The sequence below is a fragment of the Octopus bimaculoides genome, chromosome 20 (assembly GCF_046866305.1).
Source record: "Octopus bimaculoides isolate indiv1 chromosome 20, ASM4686630v1, whole genome shotgun sequence".
Classification (NCBI taxonomy): Eukaryota; Metazoa; Mollusca; class Cephalopoda; order Octopoda; family Octopodidae; genus Octopus; species Octopus bimaculoides.
The window spans coordinates 37697805-37720304 of record NC_142947.1 but is presented as its reverse complement, the minus strand read 5'-3'; the positions used below and the strand labels follow the sequence as shown (position 1 = coordinate 37720304).

The window sequence follows — 22500 nt, the reverse complement described above, 5'->3', positions numbered from 1 at the left end:
TAATAATAATAATAATAATAATAATAATAATAATAATAATAATAATAATAATAATAATAATAATAATAATAATAATAATAATAATAATAAAACTTGATGTCATTTTTCAATTTATTTTGGGGTCACTCAAGCGTAAAGTTTTGTTGACATTTACACTATTTCTTCTAAGTATCTCTGTTTGATAGATCTCTTCTGCAAATCTTCGAAAGCACTAACTCTCATTATCTTTTGAACGACTAGCTAATTCCCGACCTGTCAGAGCTAATCTTGTCAGGGCTGGGGGGAGGGGAGATATTCTTCTTTTCATTTTTCCTTTTTTTTTTCTTTCATGAATTCTTGAGATTTTCTGATTTGTAAAATATGTTCGATAGAATATAAACTTAATGGTAATTGGAAGTTTTTGATGTCCATGTTCTTCCAAGACCTTTCTTTTCTAGTGTTCGTCTTTATCATCATCAACTTCATAGTTCTATATTCATCTGACAGAATGGTAGCAGCAGAAGCAGCAGTAGCAGCAGTAGTAGTAGTAGTAGTAGTAGTAGTAGTAGTAGTAGTAGTAGTAGTAGTGGTAGTGGTAGTGGTAGTAGTAGTAGCAGCAGCAGTAGCACAGGCGGCAAGCTGTCAGAATCATTAGCACGTCGAGCAAAATACTTAGCAGTATTTGTTCCGACTCGTTCTTTACGTTCCGAGTTCAAATCCCGGCAAAGTCAGCTTTGCCTTTCTATCCCCTCCGAATCGTTAAAATAAAGCACCGTTATTTTCTGTTTGACTGCACTTTTTTGAAATTTTAAAATAAAGTGAAAATTTTCAAATTTGGAGTATTGATGTAATTTTTCATGTTGAATCTCAAGGCGTAATGCATTTGTTCCAGAAAAAAAAATTAAAAAAGCTACGGAGGTTTAAAATTTGATATTTTTTACCCAGTCAGAAAACAGGGTTTGGAAGGTGTTATTTTGTGCGTGACTGAAATCGTAAGACAACAAAACAAAAATGTCAATATTGCGGCGATAGCACGTATTTTAAGCATTTAATAAGCGAAAAGTGATCCCAAAACGAGTAAGCAACACATATTTTATAGTTTTAAGTATTCAAGAGTTGGGTATTGAAAATGCAACGTAAAATATCCAAAAACAGCAACAGATGGATACATATAAGAAAATACAGCTTAAAATATGAACTGGTAGACACAAGTGGTTTTTTCGTAAATAAGATTCCAACGCTTGGCTTGTTACTATGGGTTTCGATTGGTTAAGATTACCCAAAATTTGCAAACTTTAAAAACTATTAACTCTTTAATTATTGAATTATAGCGAAAATGAATTTCATGTCAATAATTAGCATACTGAACTACATCAATACACCAAATTTGAAATCAATTGAAACAAAGTTGAGGAAATTGAAAAATGGCTGCCAGACAGAAGCGATCTTAAAACACCAGTGGAGTACTGGGCTCAATGTAATCGACTTGTTCTCTTTCCTTCAAGAATTGTTGCCCTTGACCCCGTAACGGACCAGCACCCAGTTTAGGGAGGTTTGTCGTGACCTTGATCACTTATATGTTATGGAAACCGGGTAACCAGTCCCGGAGCTTGAGGCAAAGAAAAGAAGGAGATAGCTTAGACCAGTCATGGGCAAACTGCAGCCCGCAGGACTTCCTGTATGGCACGCAAATGAAGAACACTTCACCAAGTGTGGAAGCAGTACAGCGTTAGCCCGGAAATGAGACAATGCTGCATCGGCGTCCTTCGTGTGACAAGCTCACATTGTGCTGGGATACGGTGCTTCAACACTGCAGAGAGCGAGCTATTTGTATAGTCCATAGTGAATCTCCACAGAGCCGATGTGTCAGCAAGGACGCCTCAAACAGCTTGATCTGCTACAGATCAGTTAATTATCGGGTATTTTATGCCTGTTTGATCCGCTACTAAAATACAAGCAAGTAGACGAGGAGATTAAGGATTTCTGTTGCAATGTTCAAGGCGCCAGAAAATTAGTGCGAGGCTGGATGAAGGAAGATCAGTCTAGAGGCTAATCAACAGAATGTGAAAATGCTGTGCTTTCACCAAAAGCATCAAGCATTAAACTTCTACAAATTCCGATCCGGTCTGTAGCGTTGTGTGTTTGAAACATGGCCCTTAAGAGTGGCTGTCTCCAAACGAGTGAGGGCGTTTGTGACTAAGTGCTACAGCTGAGCACTAAAGATCAGTTAGAGGTCCCTTAGAACGAAAGATCCAGTCCTAGATGAAATGAGAGAACAAATGTAATTAGATGGAAAAAGAACATAAGTTTATGTCAGGGTCGATGAACCTGGATAAATTACCCCAAGCAGAGTAAAAATGAAATTCTTGCGGGTAATGAGGACTCATTCGGCATAAGTAAAATTGTATAAAAAAGAAACGTATTCCTTGTTACGACAGAAATTTTTCTTCTGTCAACACTGCATCTGTCCAATGTAATGGACGTGTTTAGGAGACGTCACGTCATTTTGAACCACAAACAATTTGGTTGCTAAAGCGTTGTCAAGTGGCTAAACAGATATTATTTGTCAGTTGTCTATTACCCGCCTTAATCTTATCTTTTGATACGTGTTTTTGGTTTGTTTAAGTAGATTTAAGTAGTTATTCAATTCAACCCTTTAACGAAAATAGTTATTCGATTCAACCCTTTAACGAAATCGATTGGACCCCGAAGACTATCCAAATTGCTCTGGCATCAAGATGCCCTAATTTTGATGTAATTGTAACAAAAATAAAACATTATTTCTCCAAAATTTGAAGTGAAAAAATTTCTAGAAAAATCATTTTGTTTCATAATGAGGATATTTATTCTATCGTATTTGTTTTATACTTTTTATATTTATAATTCTATTCTCCATATAAATAGATTCAATAAAACTTTCGAATTCAGAGAATCTATGATTTTCTTCCTTTCAAATCAACGGGGTAACGTCGGCATAAATAAATATATTTTAGGGTAATTGGTTAAAAAATTTCCCCGACCCTTAGTTTATGCCATATGGCGACAATGGCAATGTTTTAGTCACGTGATCAGAGCTCACATCCTCGGGAGATGGGTGGACTGGAGACGGGGTCACGAGCAACAAAGACAAAGATGGGATGATAACATCAAGGACCAGGCCGGAAGGAACCTGACGAAGTGTACAGCTGCAGCACAAAGCCACAGTGTACGGTGATCAGTGGTGATTGTGTCTCATGCACCTGACCCTCACCCACGAGGATTTATATGCTCATCCGTTCATTCATGGACTCATTCATTCATTCATTTATTCATTTATTCATTTTTGCTTACATCGTCCGCTGCAAAAGTAGAATCATTACCAATTTATAAAAAAAAAAAAAAAAAAAAAAAAAAACAGAAACTAAAAGTAAGTAAAACATAATATATTTATCGGTGGAAATTATGATTTAAAAAATTAATTATTATAATTAACCTGACTTACCGTGAGCTTTGCAATGCTTTCGAAGTCTGAACTTTATCGGTGACCCTTCAATGGCTTTGCCAGTGTGGTCAAATACCTGAAGGCCAAGACTGAGGTGAGCCACACCATCTTTATGTCCAGTGCAAGGAATGGCTACTTGAAAGTCTAATAAAAGCAATAAATAAATCAATAAATCATTAAATAGATAAATAAATAAATGAATAAATAAAATAAATGATCGGGAAATGAATAATAACGAAAATGGGATGGGTTTCGGGATGGGAATATAGAAATGATAACGGCGGAAGAAAACCTTAACGTGTACTATATGAACTGTATTTATTATGATAATGAATTCATTCTGCGAATACAATGCCATTGTAATAATGTAAGATGACGCAGGATGGAGAAATGCTTAGTGACACCTGCTGCACGAAAAACAAAATGTAAAGCCGGTACTGATATACATAATTTATTGAGCAACGAAATTCTAATTAATTCATAGAAATTAATGTAAATTCCTAAGGGCGGTGAGCTGGTTGAATTGTTATCACTCCGGACAAAATGCTTAGCGGTGTTTCGTCCGTTTTTACGTTCTAAGTTCAAATTCCGTCGAGGTCGACTTTACCGTTCATCCTTTCGGGGTCGATAAAATAAGTACCAGTTTAGCACTGGGGTCTTTGTAATCGATATAGCCTCTCCCCCGAAACTGCTGGCCTTGTGCGAAATTTTGAAACTATATTCCCTGTTTTTTTTTTTTTTTGTCGGGGTGTTTTAGGTTTTTACCAGAAATAATAACTAAACTACTGAATTTGATCTCCTTGTGCCAGAATATTATAATAACCATGTTTGTCGGCGTAAGGGATGCACTCCCGTATAAGACGCACCCTTACTTCAGAAGTATATTTTGTCAATGAAAACAAATTTATTGTTTCATCATAGAGTTATAAAAGAATACCTCGAAGTGCTTTATATAGGCGCAAATGTATGATTCTGTACATGTAAGCACAATATGTTGTACATGTAAGCAATCTTTTTTCTTGCCCTCATTTATAATTGTGTGTGTGTGTGTGTGTGTGTGTGTGTGTGTGTGTGTGTGTGTGTGTGTGCATTAGATCAACTTGAACCATTGTCGTCGTAACTGATGGAGTGCCAGTTAATAGTTAACACACACGCCTATATATATATATATATATATATATATATATATATATATATATATATGTATGATGCGTACACATATATATATGTACGCATTATAAATATATATATATATATATATATAGAGAGAGAGAGAGAGAGAGAGAGAGAGAGAGAGAGAGAGAGAGAGAGAGAGAGAGAGAGAGAGAGAGAGATAGGCGTGGCTATGTGGTAAGAAGCTTGCTCCCCAACCACATGGTTCTGGGTTCACTCCCTCTGCGTGGCACCTTGGGGAAAATGTCTTCTAATATAGCCTCGGGCCGACCAAAGCCTTATGAGTGGATCTGGTAGACAGAATCTGAAAGAAGCCAGTCGTATATATATATATCTTTATATATATATATATATATATATATATATATATATATATGTATGTATGTAAGTATGTATGTATGTATGTATGTATGTATGTAAGTATATGCGTGTGTGTGTATTTACGTGTGTGTGTGTCTTTGTGTCTTGTTTGTCGCCCACAATCATTTGACAACCGATGTTCGTGTGTTTACGTCCCTGTAACTTAACGCTTTTTCAAAAGAGACCGATAGAATAAGCATAGGCCTACAAAGAATAAGTTCTGAGTCGATTTCTTCCACTAAAAGACACTTAAAGGCGGTGCTCCAGCATGACCGCAGTCAAATGACTAAAACAAGTAAAAAATATATATATAAATATAGCTATCTTTTATTTTTCATCTTTTCTTTTACTTGTTTCAGTCATTCGACTGCGGTCATTTTGAAGAAGTTTAGTCAAGGACGTAAACACACTAACACCGGTTGTCAAACAGTGGTGAGGAACAAAGATAGACAGAAAGACACACACATATATAATATATGAAGGGCTTCTTTTCAGTTTCCTTTCATCAAATTCACCCACAAGGCTTTTATCGCCTCGAAGCTGCAATAAAAGACACTTGCCTAAGGTGCCATGCAGTGATACTGAATCTGGAACCATGTGGTTGAGAAACAAGCTTCTTACCACACAGCCACAGTTATATAATCGGACAATCTGGGTACGAAGGCCTTAAATCACCAGGGTTACCCATGTGAAACTCAAAAGATATTTAAAGAAAAATGCTACGATCAGCGAGAAAATGAATCCCAACCACCTTTTTGTGCGCACAATTTGTGACAGACCCATGCCTTTCTTTTGCTGGGCTCAGATCACATTTGTGGACCCATGGAAAATGAACCTCCACCAGCTACTCTACTTCTGCATACCTGTCAATACCATGTATGCCATAAGGTCCGCAATTCTAACGGAGGCCTCAAAAGATATTTTAAGATCCACAAGGATCAGAACTTAATTGCAGCTCTTGGTGGTCCAAAGTAGATATGTAATTTATGTGGGTGTCTTTTGAAAACATTGCCTAGTTTAAAAAGCCATATCAGACGCCATGATGGATCTAAGGTGTAAGTAGAAGAAGTGGTAGACTCTGTATAAGGAGTAGACAACTACTATATAAGCATACATAAAGTATGTTACTGAGATTAGTGGAGAGAGAGAGAGAGAGAGTATAAGGCGCAGAGCAAGATTTCGAACAGACAAGTTCGTACGGCAAATATTTGTTGTTGGCACTCCGTCGCTTACGACGTCGAGGGTTCCAGTCGATCCAATCAACGTGAAAGTAGCTGAGCACTCCACAGACACGTGTACCCTTAACGTAGTTCTCGGGGATATTCAGCGTGACACAGTGTGACAAGGCTGACCCTTTTGAATTAGAGGTACAACAGAAACAGGAAGTAAGAGTGAGAGAAAGTTGTGGTGAAAGAGTACAGCAGGGTTCGCCACCATCCCCTACCGGAGCCTCGTGGAGCTTTAGGTGTTTACGCTCAATAAACACTCACAACGCCCGGTCTAGGAATCGAAACCGCGATCCTATGACCGTGAGTCCGCTGCCCTAACCACTGGACCATTGCGCCTCCACCACGGCAAATATTAGTAAGCCACACGCCAGCACTAGATACACCCGGTCTGTTGTCGTGATCAGCCTTGCAGTTGCATTATTATTATATGTACTTGAATCGCTTGCTGGCACTTCAACTAAAGGGAACACTTGTGGGGAGATTATGAACATAGATAGCATTGCTGACAACTTAATTTCTATTTATTTCTGAACGAGCAAAGCAATCCTATAAGGTTAGCTTTTAAAAAACTTCATTTTCACCACTGGGCAGTAAGTATGTCTTCTTTTTTTAATTTTACAAGAGACAAACAGGATCGTATTTATAAAACTACAACGATATCATAACCGTCTGCAGAGTTACTTGAAACATGAGTAGATTAAAAAGTAACAAGGATAAAGATTATAATGATAATAATAATAATAATATCTACAACAATAGAAGCGATAAAAATGACGACGCGACCAATGGGTGTTAGTGTAATTTATCTTATTAAATCTTTTGATACATGAATGCATATACACGTATATACATAGATACATACAAATATATATATATATATTATACATATATATATATATATATATATATATATATATATATATATATATATATATATATATATATATTATATATATATATACATATAAATATACACATATATATACATATATATATACATATATATGTATATATACATATATATATATATATATATATACACATATATACATATATATATATATATATATATATATGTATATATATATATATATATATATATATATATATATATATATACATATATACAGCAATAATTATGTAAGAAAATTATTTCTACTACCTGACTGCCTCGAAGGTATTTCACCGGAGGTCGTGATACTTAATAATGGGTTGTAAAGCAAGCTCAGGTTTAATGACGTCAGGTCGTCAAACCTATAAGAATACTGAAATAAAAAGAGAAAGAAATGTTATTTTCCAAATATAATTAATCTTATATCATACACAGACATACAGTAATATGGAAAACATTGTAAAGGCGGTGAGCTAGCAGGACTTTTAGCAGGCCGGACAAAATGCTTAGCGGCATTTCGTCCCTTTTTATATTCTGAATTCAAATTCCGCCGAGTTTGATTTTGCCCTTCATCCTTTCAGGGTCGACAAAATAAGTACCAGTTCAGTACTGAGATCGGTGTAATCGACTTAGTCCCTTCCCTAAAGTTGTTATGTTGGTGCCAAAATGTGAAACCAATATGGAAAACATTGTACTCGGTAGTCCGAAAGCCTTGTCATATTGTTTTAATATTGTAAATATTGTTTTAATTTTCTATTATCAAAGAGAGAGTTTCACAAGAGCTGGAGGTCGCTGTTTCGGCAGCCTTTGCAGCAATCATCAAAGACCAACTTCGTAAAATATCACACAGAACATGGCGCCGCATCATTCATTTTGTGCCAGGAAAATGATGGTATTCATACAAACCTTCTCGATGTGTGACAGTATCGTTCCTTTTACTTTTCTGTAATTGTTCTGATTACTGTTCGGTAGATGATAGTGGAGGCGCAATGGCCCAATGGTTCGGGAAGCGGACTCGCGGTCATAGGATCGCGGTTTCGATTCCCAGACCGAGCGAAAACACCTAAAGCTCCACGTGGCTCCAGCAGGGGATAGTGGCGAACCCTGCTGTACTCTTTCACCACAACTTTCTCTCACTCTCACTTCCTGTTTCTGTTGTGCCTGTAATTCAAAGGGTCAGCCTTGTCACGCTGTGTCACGCTGAATATCCCCGAGAACTACGTTAGGGGTACACGTGTCTGTGGAGTGCTCAGCCACTTGCACGTTAATTTCACGAGCAGGCTGTTCCGTTGATCGGATCAACTGGAACCCTCGTCGTCGTAAGCGACGGAGTGTCAACAGGGTATGACAATACTTTTATGACCACCCTATACAATTTTGATATTCTAATTTTGGAAGAAGTTAAGTAATTCTGAGGTAAGAGATAAGTCGAATGTATCGATTGATCCTAGTATTTGACTGGTACTTTATTTTATCAATCTCGAAAGAATGAAAAGCAAAGTTGACTTCGGGGGTATTTTTTAACACAGAATATAAGGAGTCGGAAGAAAAACTGCTAAGCGTTTTATCCGGTGTGATAACGATTCTGCCAACTAGCCACCTTATTGCACAATCTTATATGCACACAAACAAGCAATCATTTATACAACCACATACACGCACACACATACTAATATAGAACATTTTTCATTGTATAATTTAATACGTACACATATGCAGAAACATGAACGAATCACATACATACTTGAGCTTTGGCACATTGAGAAACACACACATACACACACACACACACACACACACACACACACACACACACACATACATACATACATACATACATACAAATTTACATTCACACACATTTAGACAAGTATACTAAAATTGCACCGCTGACAGCCACATATACGCATTTATATAAACATACCAAAAGTGCACCACAAAAACACACACATACATACACATTTACATTTCGAATGCAATAATAAGTTTTTCAAGTTTCCAAGTTTACGCGAGTCGTTTGACCTCAGGTTCAATCCCTCCACCAGATTCTCCCTATCCACCCCCCATCACCCATGTCAGTTCCGATGTCAAAACACTTAACACGGGACGTCTAACTACCATTCGACAGCGACTGAGCCATGCACGCGCACATACACACGCACTCACGCGTACACACACACTTACTCACACGCACCTGCGCACACACAAATGCATGCACGGAAGCACACAATCTCAAAGAGAAGGAAACGATATGATGTTTTCACATCATTACAATCTTCATATGCAAGGCTTTCAAATAGAAGTAAACTGTAAATTTCCCTACATTATAGGTTTCGTGTATGTCTGCGAGTATGTGTCTGCGTGTGAGTGCTTGTGTGTGTGTATGTGTGTGCGTGTGTGTGCGTGTGCGTGCTTGTTTGTTTGTGAATTGTCTGCCTTTTATCTTTTACTAGTTTAAGTCAATGGGCGGTGGTCATGCTGGTGCACAAACTTGAACATTTTAAGTTGAACAGATCGACCCCTGTACTTGTTTTTGTTTTTTTAAGTCTCGTGCTTATTCCAGCAGTCTCTTTTGCCGAAACGCTACGTTACGTGAGCGAAAACAAGCCATACCCCATTGTCATGCGAGACGGGCACAAACACAAACATACATACATACATCCTGTACATACATAAATACATCCGTGCACGAACATACATATACATATACATATACCTATATGTCTACGTTTGTTTGCAATGTCCTGTACCCAGATATGCACCTATACATACAGGTGGATGTCGGTATGCACATACCTGTACGTATATATGCATATACTCATTTACTATTTGTTTTTACATGATTGAACGCAGCGTCTTCCAAATGTAAGTAGTTTTCGTAACTCATATCCTCCGACGCTACTCTATCTCTTTCTCGTTCCTTCCCCCCCCCCCCCTCGTTCTTCCTCTGTACTACTACGTATCTCGCTTTACCCCTCTCGTTCTTCCTCTGTTACTACTACGTATCTCTTTTTCCCCCTCGTATTTCCTCTCGTTGCTCACCTATTCTTCTACTTCCTCCCTCTACCACTCTCTCTCTCTTCCCTTTACACCGGCATGGTCACATGCTTCCGGTCAATAATCCTTTCCTTCCTTGGCTTTCGCCAAGCAACGCACGCACCACTTTGTCCCTCTCGGGTCCGTGCTTCATCGCGTTCATACACACATAATTTTTCTCGTCTGGCCGTAAAGCCTTTTCTGTTTGTTTTCCTGTCTTGTTTTTTGTCCGCCACTACATTCCTCCATGGCTAGATTTAATTTGCGTATACAAATTTAATCTGCGATCCATGGGACGAGCCGTTTTAGCGATGCGTCCTGCCCAAGCTCGTCGAAACGCCGGTGTTAAAACGTGGGTGGCTGATGAAGGAGAATGTTCTCTATGTGGCTCGTGTGTTCTCGTCTACGTTTGTTTGCAATGTCCTGTACCCAGATATGCACCTATACATACAGGTGGATGTCGGTATGCACATACCTGTACGTATATATGCATATACTCATTTACTATATATATATATATATATATATATATATATATATATTAAATATATACTTTTATAAAACAAATTTTACAAAATATATAGTATGTGGTTGTTTCTGTTATTATAATTGTGGCTGCAATAAAGTATCTTCAATGCATTGATTTTGAGCTCTATCCTTTAAGAGACATGTATACATATATATATATATATATATATATATATATTGGAAAAAATAATAAGGTACTCAGATATCTGGATGGTTGTACATTTACAGATTTTTATTAATATGTCACATGTTTTATAAATATTAGCGCTTCCACCTATTCTTGTAGGTTCTTCAAATATATTTGAAGAATCTACAAGAATAGGTGCAAGCGCTAATATTTATGAAACATGTGACATATTAATAAAAATTTCTAAATGTACAACCATCCAGATATCTGAGTACCTTATTATTTTCTTCAATATATAATTCTTGTACATCACCTCCAAACCTTCTAATATATATATACATATATATATATATTAGTAAAAGATCGTTATTTTAAATAGCGATCAAATCTAGTGGCAGCATGGGAAGGAAAAAAACCTCATAGGTTATAATTATTATTAAAATTATAAATAAAGGTATCTAGGAGATGCTACCATGCTTGAAATAGCAGTCAAAACCTGACTCTAAAACCACATCAAGTATTAAATACAGCACAAGGTGAAAAAACAAAAGACAAATAAACTAGTAAAAACTGGATAAATTCCAGAACCTGGGTTTCTGGCTATGTATAAAAATATACTCTGCCGTTGTCAATGAAATAAACCATGAATTGTACATAAATACACATATATATATATACTAGAGTCAGGTTTTGAATGCTATTTCAAGCATGGTGGTATATCTTAGATACCCTTATTTATAATTTATATATGTATATATATATATATATATAATACAAATGATATGTGAGCATATGCATATATACATACAATATATATATACACGCGTGTGTGTGTGTGTGTGTGTGTGTGTGTGTGTGTGTGTGTGTGTGTGCGTGTGTAACTCACTATGCGGCACCTTGGGCAAGTGTCTTTTACCATGTCCCCAGGCCGACCAATAACTTATGAGTCTGAGACACGAAAACTCTGCAGGCGCCCGTCGTGTGTGTGTGTGTGAGAGAGAGAGAGAGAGAGAGAGGGAGAGAGAAAGAAAGAGAGGATAGAGAGAGAGAGGGGGAGAGAGAAAGAAAGAGAGGGATAGAGAGAAAAAGTGTGTGTGTGTGTGTGTAATCTTTCACTTATTTCAGTCACTAGACTGCGGCCATGTTGTAGCACCGCCTTGAAGAATTTTACGCTAACGAATCGACCCCCAGTATTTACGTTTTTTTCGTTCGTTAAGCGTAGCACTTATTTCATCGGATCGACACTTTTTGCTGAACCGCTAAGTTACGAGGCGGGGGCCGTAAACGCACCAACATTGATAGTGGCGTGGGTGTTGTCGATGCTGGTGATAATGTTAGGCGTGCTGGGGGGGGGGGCGACGATGGTGGTGTCGACGGCGATGGTGATGATGGATGTGTGGTACCGGCGGCGGCGGCGGCGGCGGCGGCGGTTTCGGTGGTGGTGGTGGTGGTGGCGGTGGCGATGGCAAGAAAAAGGTGACAAAGTGTTATAGCCTCCAGCAGGTATCCGTAATGCCTAATATTACATTTCTATGATTACCAATAAATTCAAGACTCCTACGGTATGAAACACTGATTTGCACTGGCCTACCCTTGGAGAAGGTGTGGGGAGGGGGGAAGAGGGGCAAGGGGTTAGTCATAGGGTGGTGACTGTGTTGAGAGAGAAAGAGGGAGGGATTGGGAGAGGGAGAGGGAGAGACAGAGAAACAGATAGACAGACAGACGGACAGACAAAGAAACAGGCAGACAGACAAACAGGCAGTGAATGAGAGGATGGGAGAGAGAGAGAGGGAGGGACAGAGAGAGAAACAGGGAGAGAAACAGAGACAGAGACAGAGAGAGAGGAATGGCGAGAGAGAGGGAGAGAGAGAGAAGGGAGCAGAAAGAGAAAGGAGGAAAGATATAGAGGGAGAGAGAGAAAGGGAGACAGACAGTCAGACAGACAGACAGACAGAAAGAAAGAAAGAAAGAAAGAAAGGAAGGAAGGAAGAGATAGAGACAAAGAGAGACAAAGGAAAACAGAGAGAGAAAGCGAGAGAGAAGACTGAACGATTATTTCAACGTGTGTCTGTGTGTGTGTGCGTGTGTGTGTGTGTGTGTGTGTGTGTGTGTGTGTGCTCACATATGAACATGAACGTGAGTGTATGAAAATGAAAAGGATGCCAGACGAGATAGAGAGAGAGAGAGAATGGAGGGAGAGAGGGATAGAGAGGGAGAAAGAGTGATAGAGAGGAGAGAGAGAGAGAGAGAGAGAGAGAGAGAGAGAGAGAGAGACTCAGAGAGAGAAACAAAGAGAAGAGAAAAGAACGAGGAAACGAATGGAATCAGGTTATTTTATGAATAAAATTTGTCAAAGATTGTAAAACATGGCAAAGGCAACGGCCAGGAACAAAAATGATCGCCGTTTAAAGATTTAGAAGAAACCAGTGTAAAACGAAGGTGGATAGGTTTTATTATCATCATCATCATGAGTAGTAGTAGTAGTAGTAGTAGTAGTAGTAGTAGGAGTAGGAGGAGGAGGAGGAGGGGTATAAGTTTTGTTGTTGGTCTATTTAGAAGGGTTTATTAATGTGAATGGGATCAGTAGAATTGGACGACAGTGGGTACAGGGGTTTGCTGGAGTGGAAGGCGGAGAGAGAGAGATAGGTAGAGAGAGCGAGAGGGAGAGGGAGTGAGAGTGACGGGGGGAGTTGGAAGATTGGGGGGAGGAGGAGTGAGGGGGTGGAGAGCCGACAGATAATTATATAATTGAGAGTAAGTGTAAAAAAACAAAAGTGTTAGGTCAATGGGTTTTTTTTGCGATGAAGTGGAGAATTTTGGAAGAGAATAAGTGGAGGGGAGAGGAGAGGAGAGTGAGAGAGAGAGAGGGGGGGGAGAGGGAGAGAGGGAGGAGGAGGGGGAGGAGGAGAGTGGGGAGTGGATAGGAGGGGAAGGGAGAGAGGAAGAAGGAAAGGAAGAAAAAGAAACAAGAAAGAAAGAAAGAAAAAAAGAAAGAAAGAAAGAAAGAAAGAAAGAAAGAAAGAAAGAAAGAAAGAAAGAAAGAAATAAAGAAAGGAAGGAAGGAAGGAAGGAAAGGAAGAAAGAAAGAAAGAAAGAAAGAAAGAACAGAGAATGGCTTCTATCGGCTTGACTGAAATCTCTTTTGTGGGGCTTGAAGGATGTCCTCGCGGAAACCTGAAAATAGTCTGCAAGAAGGTGCGTGGCTTAAGGGTTTGGCAGTCGCACTTACGATCACCAGGTCGTAGTTTCGATTCCAGGCCGTGGCCGATGCGTTGTGTTCTTTAGTAAAGCACACGTTGCTTTCTTGAGCAAAGTATTTCATTTCGCTTTAGTCCTGTCAACTCTGCGGCGGACTAGCGTCCCGTCCAGGAGTTAATGTTGTGATAAAAGGCGGATATTAGAGTTCTTATAGGTAAAGATTCTGTGAAAGTTGTATAAAAAAAATTGTGTTAGAATATAAGAAAGATGGCAGCAGTACAGTGCGCCGGTTACCTATCAAGGATACAATGTATGCGACGATACAAACTGATGCAGACCAGTTCAAAATATCAGAGGAAGTCATCTTTACGCCAGTAACCTCAGCATGAGAGAAATGCAAGAGGCAACGGGGAATTATTTGAATTGAAGTTTCAAATAATTCTTTCCAATTTGGGTACAAGGGCAGCCATTTTGAGGGGAGGTGAATGTCGATTACAATGAATCCTAGAGCTCAACTAGTACTCATTTTATCGACCCTAGCGGATAAGAGGCAAAGTCGACTTCGGTGGCATTTGAACTCAGAACTTAATGATTTTTAACAACATCACAGGATTCTGAATTTTAAAGAACGACACCATTTTTAAGACAGGTCTTAAAATACATACATTGCTGATGGAATATCCCGTGGAAGACGACCTATTAGTGTACATTTTTTGCTGTATGACCCGCACAAATGATTTGTTTATAATGATCAAATGTATGTGCTGTACTTCAGCTCACACTTTCCATCAAATCGATGTTTCCTGAACAGGTGCACGGTGTACTACGCGTCAGAGGTCAAAGTGATCGTAGAGCGACGTGAAATAAAGAGTTTTGCTCAAAAACACAACGCACCACCCAATCTGGTGATCGTGAGAGTAACACTCTAACCAGCAGGACTTATAAGGCCGGTTGCCCGGTTTCCATGGCGTATAAGTGACCGAGATTACAACATGTTCACTCAACGGGACGACAATCCGTTGCAGAGTTCAACGACAGCAATTTTTGAGGGAGAGGACGATTCGATTACATCGACCTCGGTACTTGACTAGAACATTATTTTATCGATCCCAAAGCGATGAAATGAAGGTTCACCTTTACAGATACAAGATCATATTCATAAGACTACAGCAATATCATAATTGTCTGCAAACTAGCTTGAAACTTGAATCGATTAAAAATGACAATAAAATTTTTAAAATAAATGCGCCCTTTTAAAGCCTAGCCAGGCTCATGGGCCCGGTTTCCCGGTTTCAATGGCGTATGTGTTCCCCAGCTGGACGGGACGCCAGTCCATCGCAGCGTTACTCATTTTTGGCAGCTGAGTGGACTGGAGCAACGTGAAAATGAAGTGTTTTGCTCAAGAACACAAAGCGCCACCCGGTCAAGGAACCGAAACCGCAATCTTACGATCATGGTGCTGACACCCTAACTACTAAGCCACGCGCCTCCACAAAAGTAACAATAATAACAACGAAATGCGAAGTTGATCTCAGAACGTAAAGAACCGAAATAAATGCCGCTAAGCATTTTGTCCGAAGAGCTGACGATTCAGCCATCTTGTCAGCTTACTGAATGAAGCCACAAATCTTTCAACAATGACAGGGTCTGAAATTTGGGAGGGGTGTGGCTAGTCGATTGCATAGATCTCCAGTTTTCAACTGGTACTTATTTTGGCACAAGCGGGAAAGCTGATTGCCTCGACCTCAATACTCGACCTCAATACTCAACTGGTACTTATTTTATCGACTCAAAGGACGAAAGGCCAAGCTGACCTTGATGATATTTGAACCCAGAACATAAAGAGCCTCAAGAAATGACGAAAAGCAGTTTGTGCGACGCGCTACATATTTTTCCAGTGTACTCCCTAATTGAAGTCACAGGTAATGCAGGGTTCAGAGCACCAACAAGTTGTTTCGTTTTAGCAGTAAAATCTCTATCAAACATAACCCAGTTTAGTCAACAAAATACGGCTTTAAACAACAATAACAAAAATAACGAGCTCTGAGAGCAGCATGGCTCTCCATCGGTAATCCAAAACACCTTTCCTTGCATCAGCCTTTGTGCCCAGTCCTTCATCCCAAGCCCATCATCCCTATGAAATCTCACCCCATCCCAAGCTCGTTTATGTCTTTCCTCTCTAAGTGTTAACCAGCAACAGTTTTAACGGAATACCAACGTCATTAAGGTCAACAACATATGTCTAGGGATGCCTGCAAGGCCCATGGGCTCTGTCCCTTCTTTTAGATTCAGCACATAAACTGTGAGAGGATCGGCACCGATAGACGCAGGGAAACCTTCAGCAGAATCAATCTGAGGATACTAGCAGTTCATCGGTTACGAAACGAGTGTTCCAGTTGATCCAATCAACGGAACAACCTGCTCGTGAAATTAACATGCAAGTGGCTGAGTACTCCACGGACATGTGTACTCTTAACGTAGTTCTCAGAGAGATTCAGCGTGATACAGAATGTGGCAAGGCTGGCCTCTTTGAAGTACAGGTACAACTCATTTTTGCCAGCTGGAGCAACGTGGAATAAAGTGTCTTGCATAAGGACACAACGAGCCGTCGGGAGTCGAACTCACAGCGTTACGATCGCGAGGCGAATACTCTACCCACTCAGCCACGGGCATTTACAAATGAATCTGAGAGAGGTGAGGTTGAAACGGACGTTCTAAATGCAGGTCGAACGATAGGATAGTAACAGAAATGGCGGCGGCAACGGCGGTCGTTCGAGGCGACGACGGTCGTTCGAGGCGACGACGGTCGTTCGAGGCGACGACGGTCGTTCGAGGCGATCGGAGAATCACACAGATAGTAATGAAAGCAGAGCGGTGAGAACAAGACGTGGTTGATCCCAGAATAATTGAAAGCTATTGTTGATGATATACCGATGCCGTGATATTCAGGTGAGAGAAGCAGTGAGTGGGGGTAGAATTAAGTCTTTGAACGCGCTGACCCTACCTTTTAGAGGAAAGTTGGACAATAACCCCTAGACTGTAGAGATGGGTTACAGGTGAAGGAAGAGGAGGGCGGTTATGTCTCGAACAAGAATAAAGGGAGAACGATTGTGATTCCTTTTTTGTTTTGTTTTGTTTTGTCTCGTTTGTATACACATAGGCACACACCCATACATACATACATACATACATACATATACATTTATATATATATATACATGTATATATATATACATGTATATATATATATATATATATATATATATATATATATATATATATATATATAAATACACATTTATACAAATAATATACATATATATCCATACATATACATACACACACACATATATAAATATACATATAAACACACATATATATGTATATATATGCATATATACACAAGTGTATATATATATATATATATATATATATATATATATATATATATATATATATATATATATATACACATACACATATATACATATACACACATATATATACATATATATATATATATATACATATATGTACATATATATATATATATATACATACATATATACATATACACATATACATATGTATGTATATATATACTTATATATACATACATACATACATACATACATACTTACATATATGTGCGTATATATGTGTGTGTGAGAGTGTGTTTGTATTTGTGTTTGTTTGTGCGTATATGTGTGTGTATGTTCGCATGTGTGTGTATATGTTCGCATGTATGTGTATGGCAAGAGGGAAAAAGTGACGTTGATGAATAGTGATATGGGGAGAGAGAGATTTACCTTTTCTTTTTTTTTCCCCTTGCAGGTAAGAAGAAAGAGGTTTTTTTTTAAAAAAAAACAAAGTAAAATCTCATAACTTTTAATAAATTCAAATTCGCACTCGCATCAGGTTACACTTGTCTTCTTGTCTATAAAGCCATATTAATCTCGCTTTGTATGAGGCAGACGACACTGGATCGGATCGACTATGACGCACACACACACACACACACACACACACACACACACACATACACATGCACACACTTACACATGCACACACGGACAGACACACGCACATGCACATACAAACACACTCACACACAGACACATATACACACTCACACACAAATTTACACATACACACTTGATACACATACACACACACAGGCACACATTCAGATGCGCGCACACACACATATACACACTCAGACTCAGATGCGCACGCACGCATACACTCAGATGCCCACACACACACACACACGCATGCACACACATTCAGATACACACACACACACGCACACGTAGATGTACGCGCTCACACACACACTGATATACATACGCATTCAGATACACATACACACACGCACGCATCCACACACTCTCAAATGCACATACACACAAACATACACAGATGCACACGCACACACACATACTCACTCAGATGCGCGCGCGCGCACACACACACAAACACACAAACGCACGCACACACATTTAGTGAATCGACACTTGGAACATTTGTTAAAATCTGTCTTATTTCCTTTCATAATCTAATGTTGAATTACTAGAATAATCTCATGAAGAATTACTAGAATAATCTCATGAAGAATTACTAGAATCCGCTGATTCCCTCCTTCGAGCATAGATGATAATAGCCTTTCTCTCGAGCTGCAAAGGTGCCTAAATCTTTCTTCAACTCCACCAAACAAAAATTACCCCATATCATCTAAACAAAAACCACAAACTTACATTAGATAATATATTAATTTCAAGTTTTGGCACAAGACCAGCAATTTCGAGGGAACTGGTAAGTCGATCACATCGACCCAAGTGCTCAACTCACATTTGTTTTATCGATCCCAAAAGAATGAAAGTCAAAGTCGACCTCGGTGGAATTTGAACTAGGAACATGAAGATTGACAAAATACCTCCAAGCAGTTTGCCCGGCGTGCTAACGATTCTGCCAGTTCGCCGCTTTTCGCATTGGATAATATATTCTTTTCTATTCTAGGCATAAAGCCCGAAATTTTTGGAGAGTGGACCAGTCGATTAGATCGATCCCAGTACGCAACTGATACTTAATTTGTCGACCCCGAAAGGATGAAAGGTAAAGTCTACCTCGGCGGAATTTGAACTCAGAACATAAAGACAGACGAAATACCGCAAAGCATTTCGCCCGGCGTGCTAACGTTTCTTATTTCTTTATTGCTCACTAGGGGGATAAACATAGAGGGGACAAACAAGGACAGATAAAGGGATTAAGTCGATTACATCGACCCCCCAAGTGCGTAACTGGTACTTAATTTATCGACCTCGAAAGGATGTCAGGCAAAGTCGACCTCGTCGGAATTTGAACTCAGAACGTAACGGCAGACGAAATACCGCTAAGCATTTCGCTCGGCGTACTTTTGCCGAACCGTTAAGTTACGGGAACGTAAATACACTAACATTGGTTGTCAAGCGCTGAAGGGAAGAACAAACACAAACACACACACACAAATATATCAGTTTCCATCAACCAAATTCACTCACAAGGCATGATGGCTCCGGGACTATAGTGGAAGACACCTGCACGACATGCCTCGCATGTGGGACTGAAACCAAAACCACATGGTTGTAACGCCAACTTCTTAACCGCACAGCCATGGACTGCGCTTGTGAAGGAAAGGGAATAATTTAGTGGACCAAGTTCACTCGCAACCCTACTCCTCAACGGATTCCATATAACAGAAGTTTGTTCAACAACGTGGATGTAGGTACCTTTATCTACCCCGACCCCGACCCCCCACTCCATTACTTACTTGTCCACCCGCTAGGGGCTGTATGTGTGGGGTTATCAGCTCTCTATGATCTACATTTAATATTACTACCCTTAAGCAGTGCGTGACTATACAAATACCATATACAAGTCGTACACACTCACACCCGCACAACACTCACATACACACACACTTTCATATACACACACACACATTTATAAAAACAAACAAATGTTCATATATATATATATATATATATATATATATATATGATATATATATATATATATATATATATATATATATATATGTATGTATGTATATGTGTGTATATTATGTAATGAATGTATATATATATATATATATATATATATATATATATATATATATATACACACACACGCACACACACACACATTGTTGTATATGTACGCTTTTACATATGTGCTTTTATGGCTGTGTATACATATATATGGGCGGGAGCTTCTGTGTGTGCATGTGTGTATGAATCTATACGTATATGTGAGTATATGTATTCGTATTTATGTACGTATTTGTATATGTGAAGTCAAATATCTATGGAACTGGAGTTCTTTGAGACTCTCTTCAAACGGATGGTGGGTTATAGTGTTCAAAAACTCTGTTGCAGATATCAAGAATTAGGTCATACAAGAAAAAAAAAAAAGAAAGGAAAAAAAATAGTCTTTCCATATAATTCCTAGGATATTATCGAGACCGAATGAATCGGTTTTAAGTCCTAATTTCATATGCCATAGAGGTCGACTTTGACTTTCATCCTTTTGGGGTCGATAAAACAAGTACCAGTTACACACTGAGGTCGATGTACATGATAACACTTCTAATCAGTTAAGATCAGAAGCCAAGTGCAGATAAATTTTTCACGGCAGACAAAATGCTTAACGGTATTTCTTTCGGCTCTTTGTCTTCTGAATTCAAATGCCGCTAAGCTTGACTTTGTCTTTCATCCTTCCGGGGATATCAATAAATTAAGTACTTAGTTAAGTACTGGGGGCGTTCAAATCGATTAGCTCCTACTCCGAAAATTGCAGGCCTTGTGCCTATAGTAGAAAGTATTCTTTTCTACTCTAGGCTCAAGGCCCGAAATTTTGGAGAGGGGACCAGTCGATTAGATCTACTCCAGTACGCAACTGGTACTTAATTTATCAACCCCGAAAAGATGAAAGGCAAAGTCGACCTCGGCGGAATTTGAACTCAGAACGTAAAGGCAGACGAAATACCGCTAAGCATTTCGCCCGGCGTACTAACGTATCTTATTTCTTTATTGCCCACAAGGGGCTAAACAAGGACAGACAAAGGGATTAAGTCGATTACATCGACGCCAGTGCGTAACTGGTACTTCGTTTATCGACCCCGAAAGGATGAAAGGCAAAGTCGAGCTCGGCGGAATTTGAACTCAGAACGTAACGGCAGACGAAATACCTATTTCTTTATTGCCCACAAGGGGCTACACACAGAGGGGACAAACAAGGACAGACAAACGGATTAAGTCGATTATATCGACCCCAGTGCGTAACTGGTACTTAATTTATCGACCCCGAAAGGATGAAAGGCAAAGTCGACCTCGGCGGAATTTGAACTCAGATCGCAGTGGCAGACGAAATACCGCTAAGCATTTCGCCCGGCACACTAATGTTTCTGCCAGCGCGCAGCCTTCCTATACTAGAAAGTATTGTAGACACCGAATGCATTGTAATTTTAAATGAATTCTGTGCATCTTGTTTTTAGTTCAGTTAAAGAAAAAAAACAATAATAACAAAACAGAGATATAGTTGCATAACAAGTGTTTTGATCATAGAATCAGAGCTGTGACCTCTCAGTGCGGAGAAATAGCTTTTAAATTCAACAGTACACAACAACAGACTTCTTTTTTGCTCCGGTTACACCTTTTAATAAACTTTATTTCAGTATCTCATGACATTTGCTTTACGCTTATGTGACATGATGGAATAACTAGAATATTGAATTAATTACAAAATTGCTAAGTAATTAAGTGCCACGATCCAGAGAGCAAAATAGAACCAAAAGTGGCTGTTTAATTGCAACGTGGTAATTCCTAATTAGGAGGTTCAAATTAAAGCGGGGAAACGACGCGGAGAGTCAAGCATCGATAGTTCGTTATTTATTATTATTATTATTCAGTAGTTTTATTTTTATAACGTGCTTTCACTTCACTACCGAGCGCAGCTCTGTGTGCCTTGGGTATGTGCTGTGGTTTGCTGTGATGCTCTTATGGTTACTGTATTGAAAGTGTTTTGCGTAGGATGTGTGCAGTGCCCAGTAGTGCAATTTTCTGTATGTTATATATATTTGTAAGTCCTGGTGTTTTTGTTATGTATTTGTCTGAATATTTTTTTATCATACCTAAGGCACCTACTATGATAGGAATTGTTTCTGTTTTTAGATTCCACATTCGAGTTACCTCTATTTCCAGGTCTTTGTATTTTGAAAGATTCTCCATTTCTGTTAGGGAAACGTTGTCATCTACTGGTATTGATACATCAATTAGAAAGCATTTTTTTCCTTCATGATCTTTGACAACTATATCTGGTCTATTTGCCTTAATTTCTCTATCTGTGTATATTGGCATATCTCAGAGTATGGTTGCTTTCTCGTTTTCTGTGACCTTTTCTGGCGTGTGTTTATACCATCTTTTTTCTGTTGTTATTATTATTATTATTATTATTATTA

At 38.9% G+C, this 22500-nt stretch overlaps 1 protein-coding gene across 2 annotated transcripts in view; it reads right to left on the bottom strand.

Moving 5' to 3' along the window:
* LOC106871144 (protein shifted-like) overlaps positions 1-22500 on the bottom strand; it is a 328503-nt gene that overhangs the window by 86130 nt on the left and 219873 nt on the right. For both annotated transcript variants that reach the window (XM_089338385.1, XM_089338386.1), the window contains exons 3-4: positions 7385-7487; positions 3461-3604 (exon numbers count right to left, since the gene is read on the bottom strand). In XM_089338385.1, coding sequence (XP_089194511.1) covers positions 3461-3604; positions 7385-7487 — 247 coding nt within the window. The remainder of the gene's footprint in view (positions 1-3460; positions 3605-7384; positions 7488-22500) is intronic.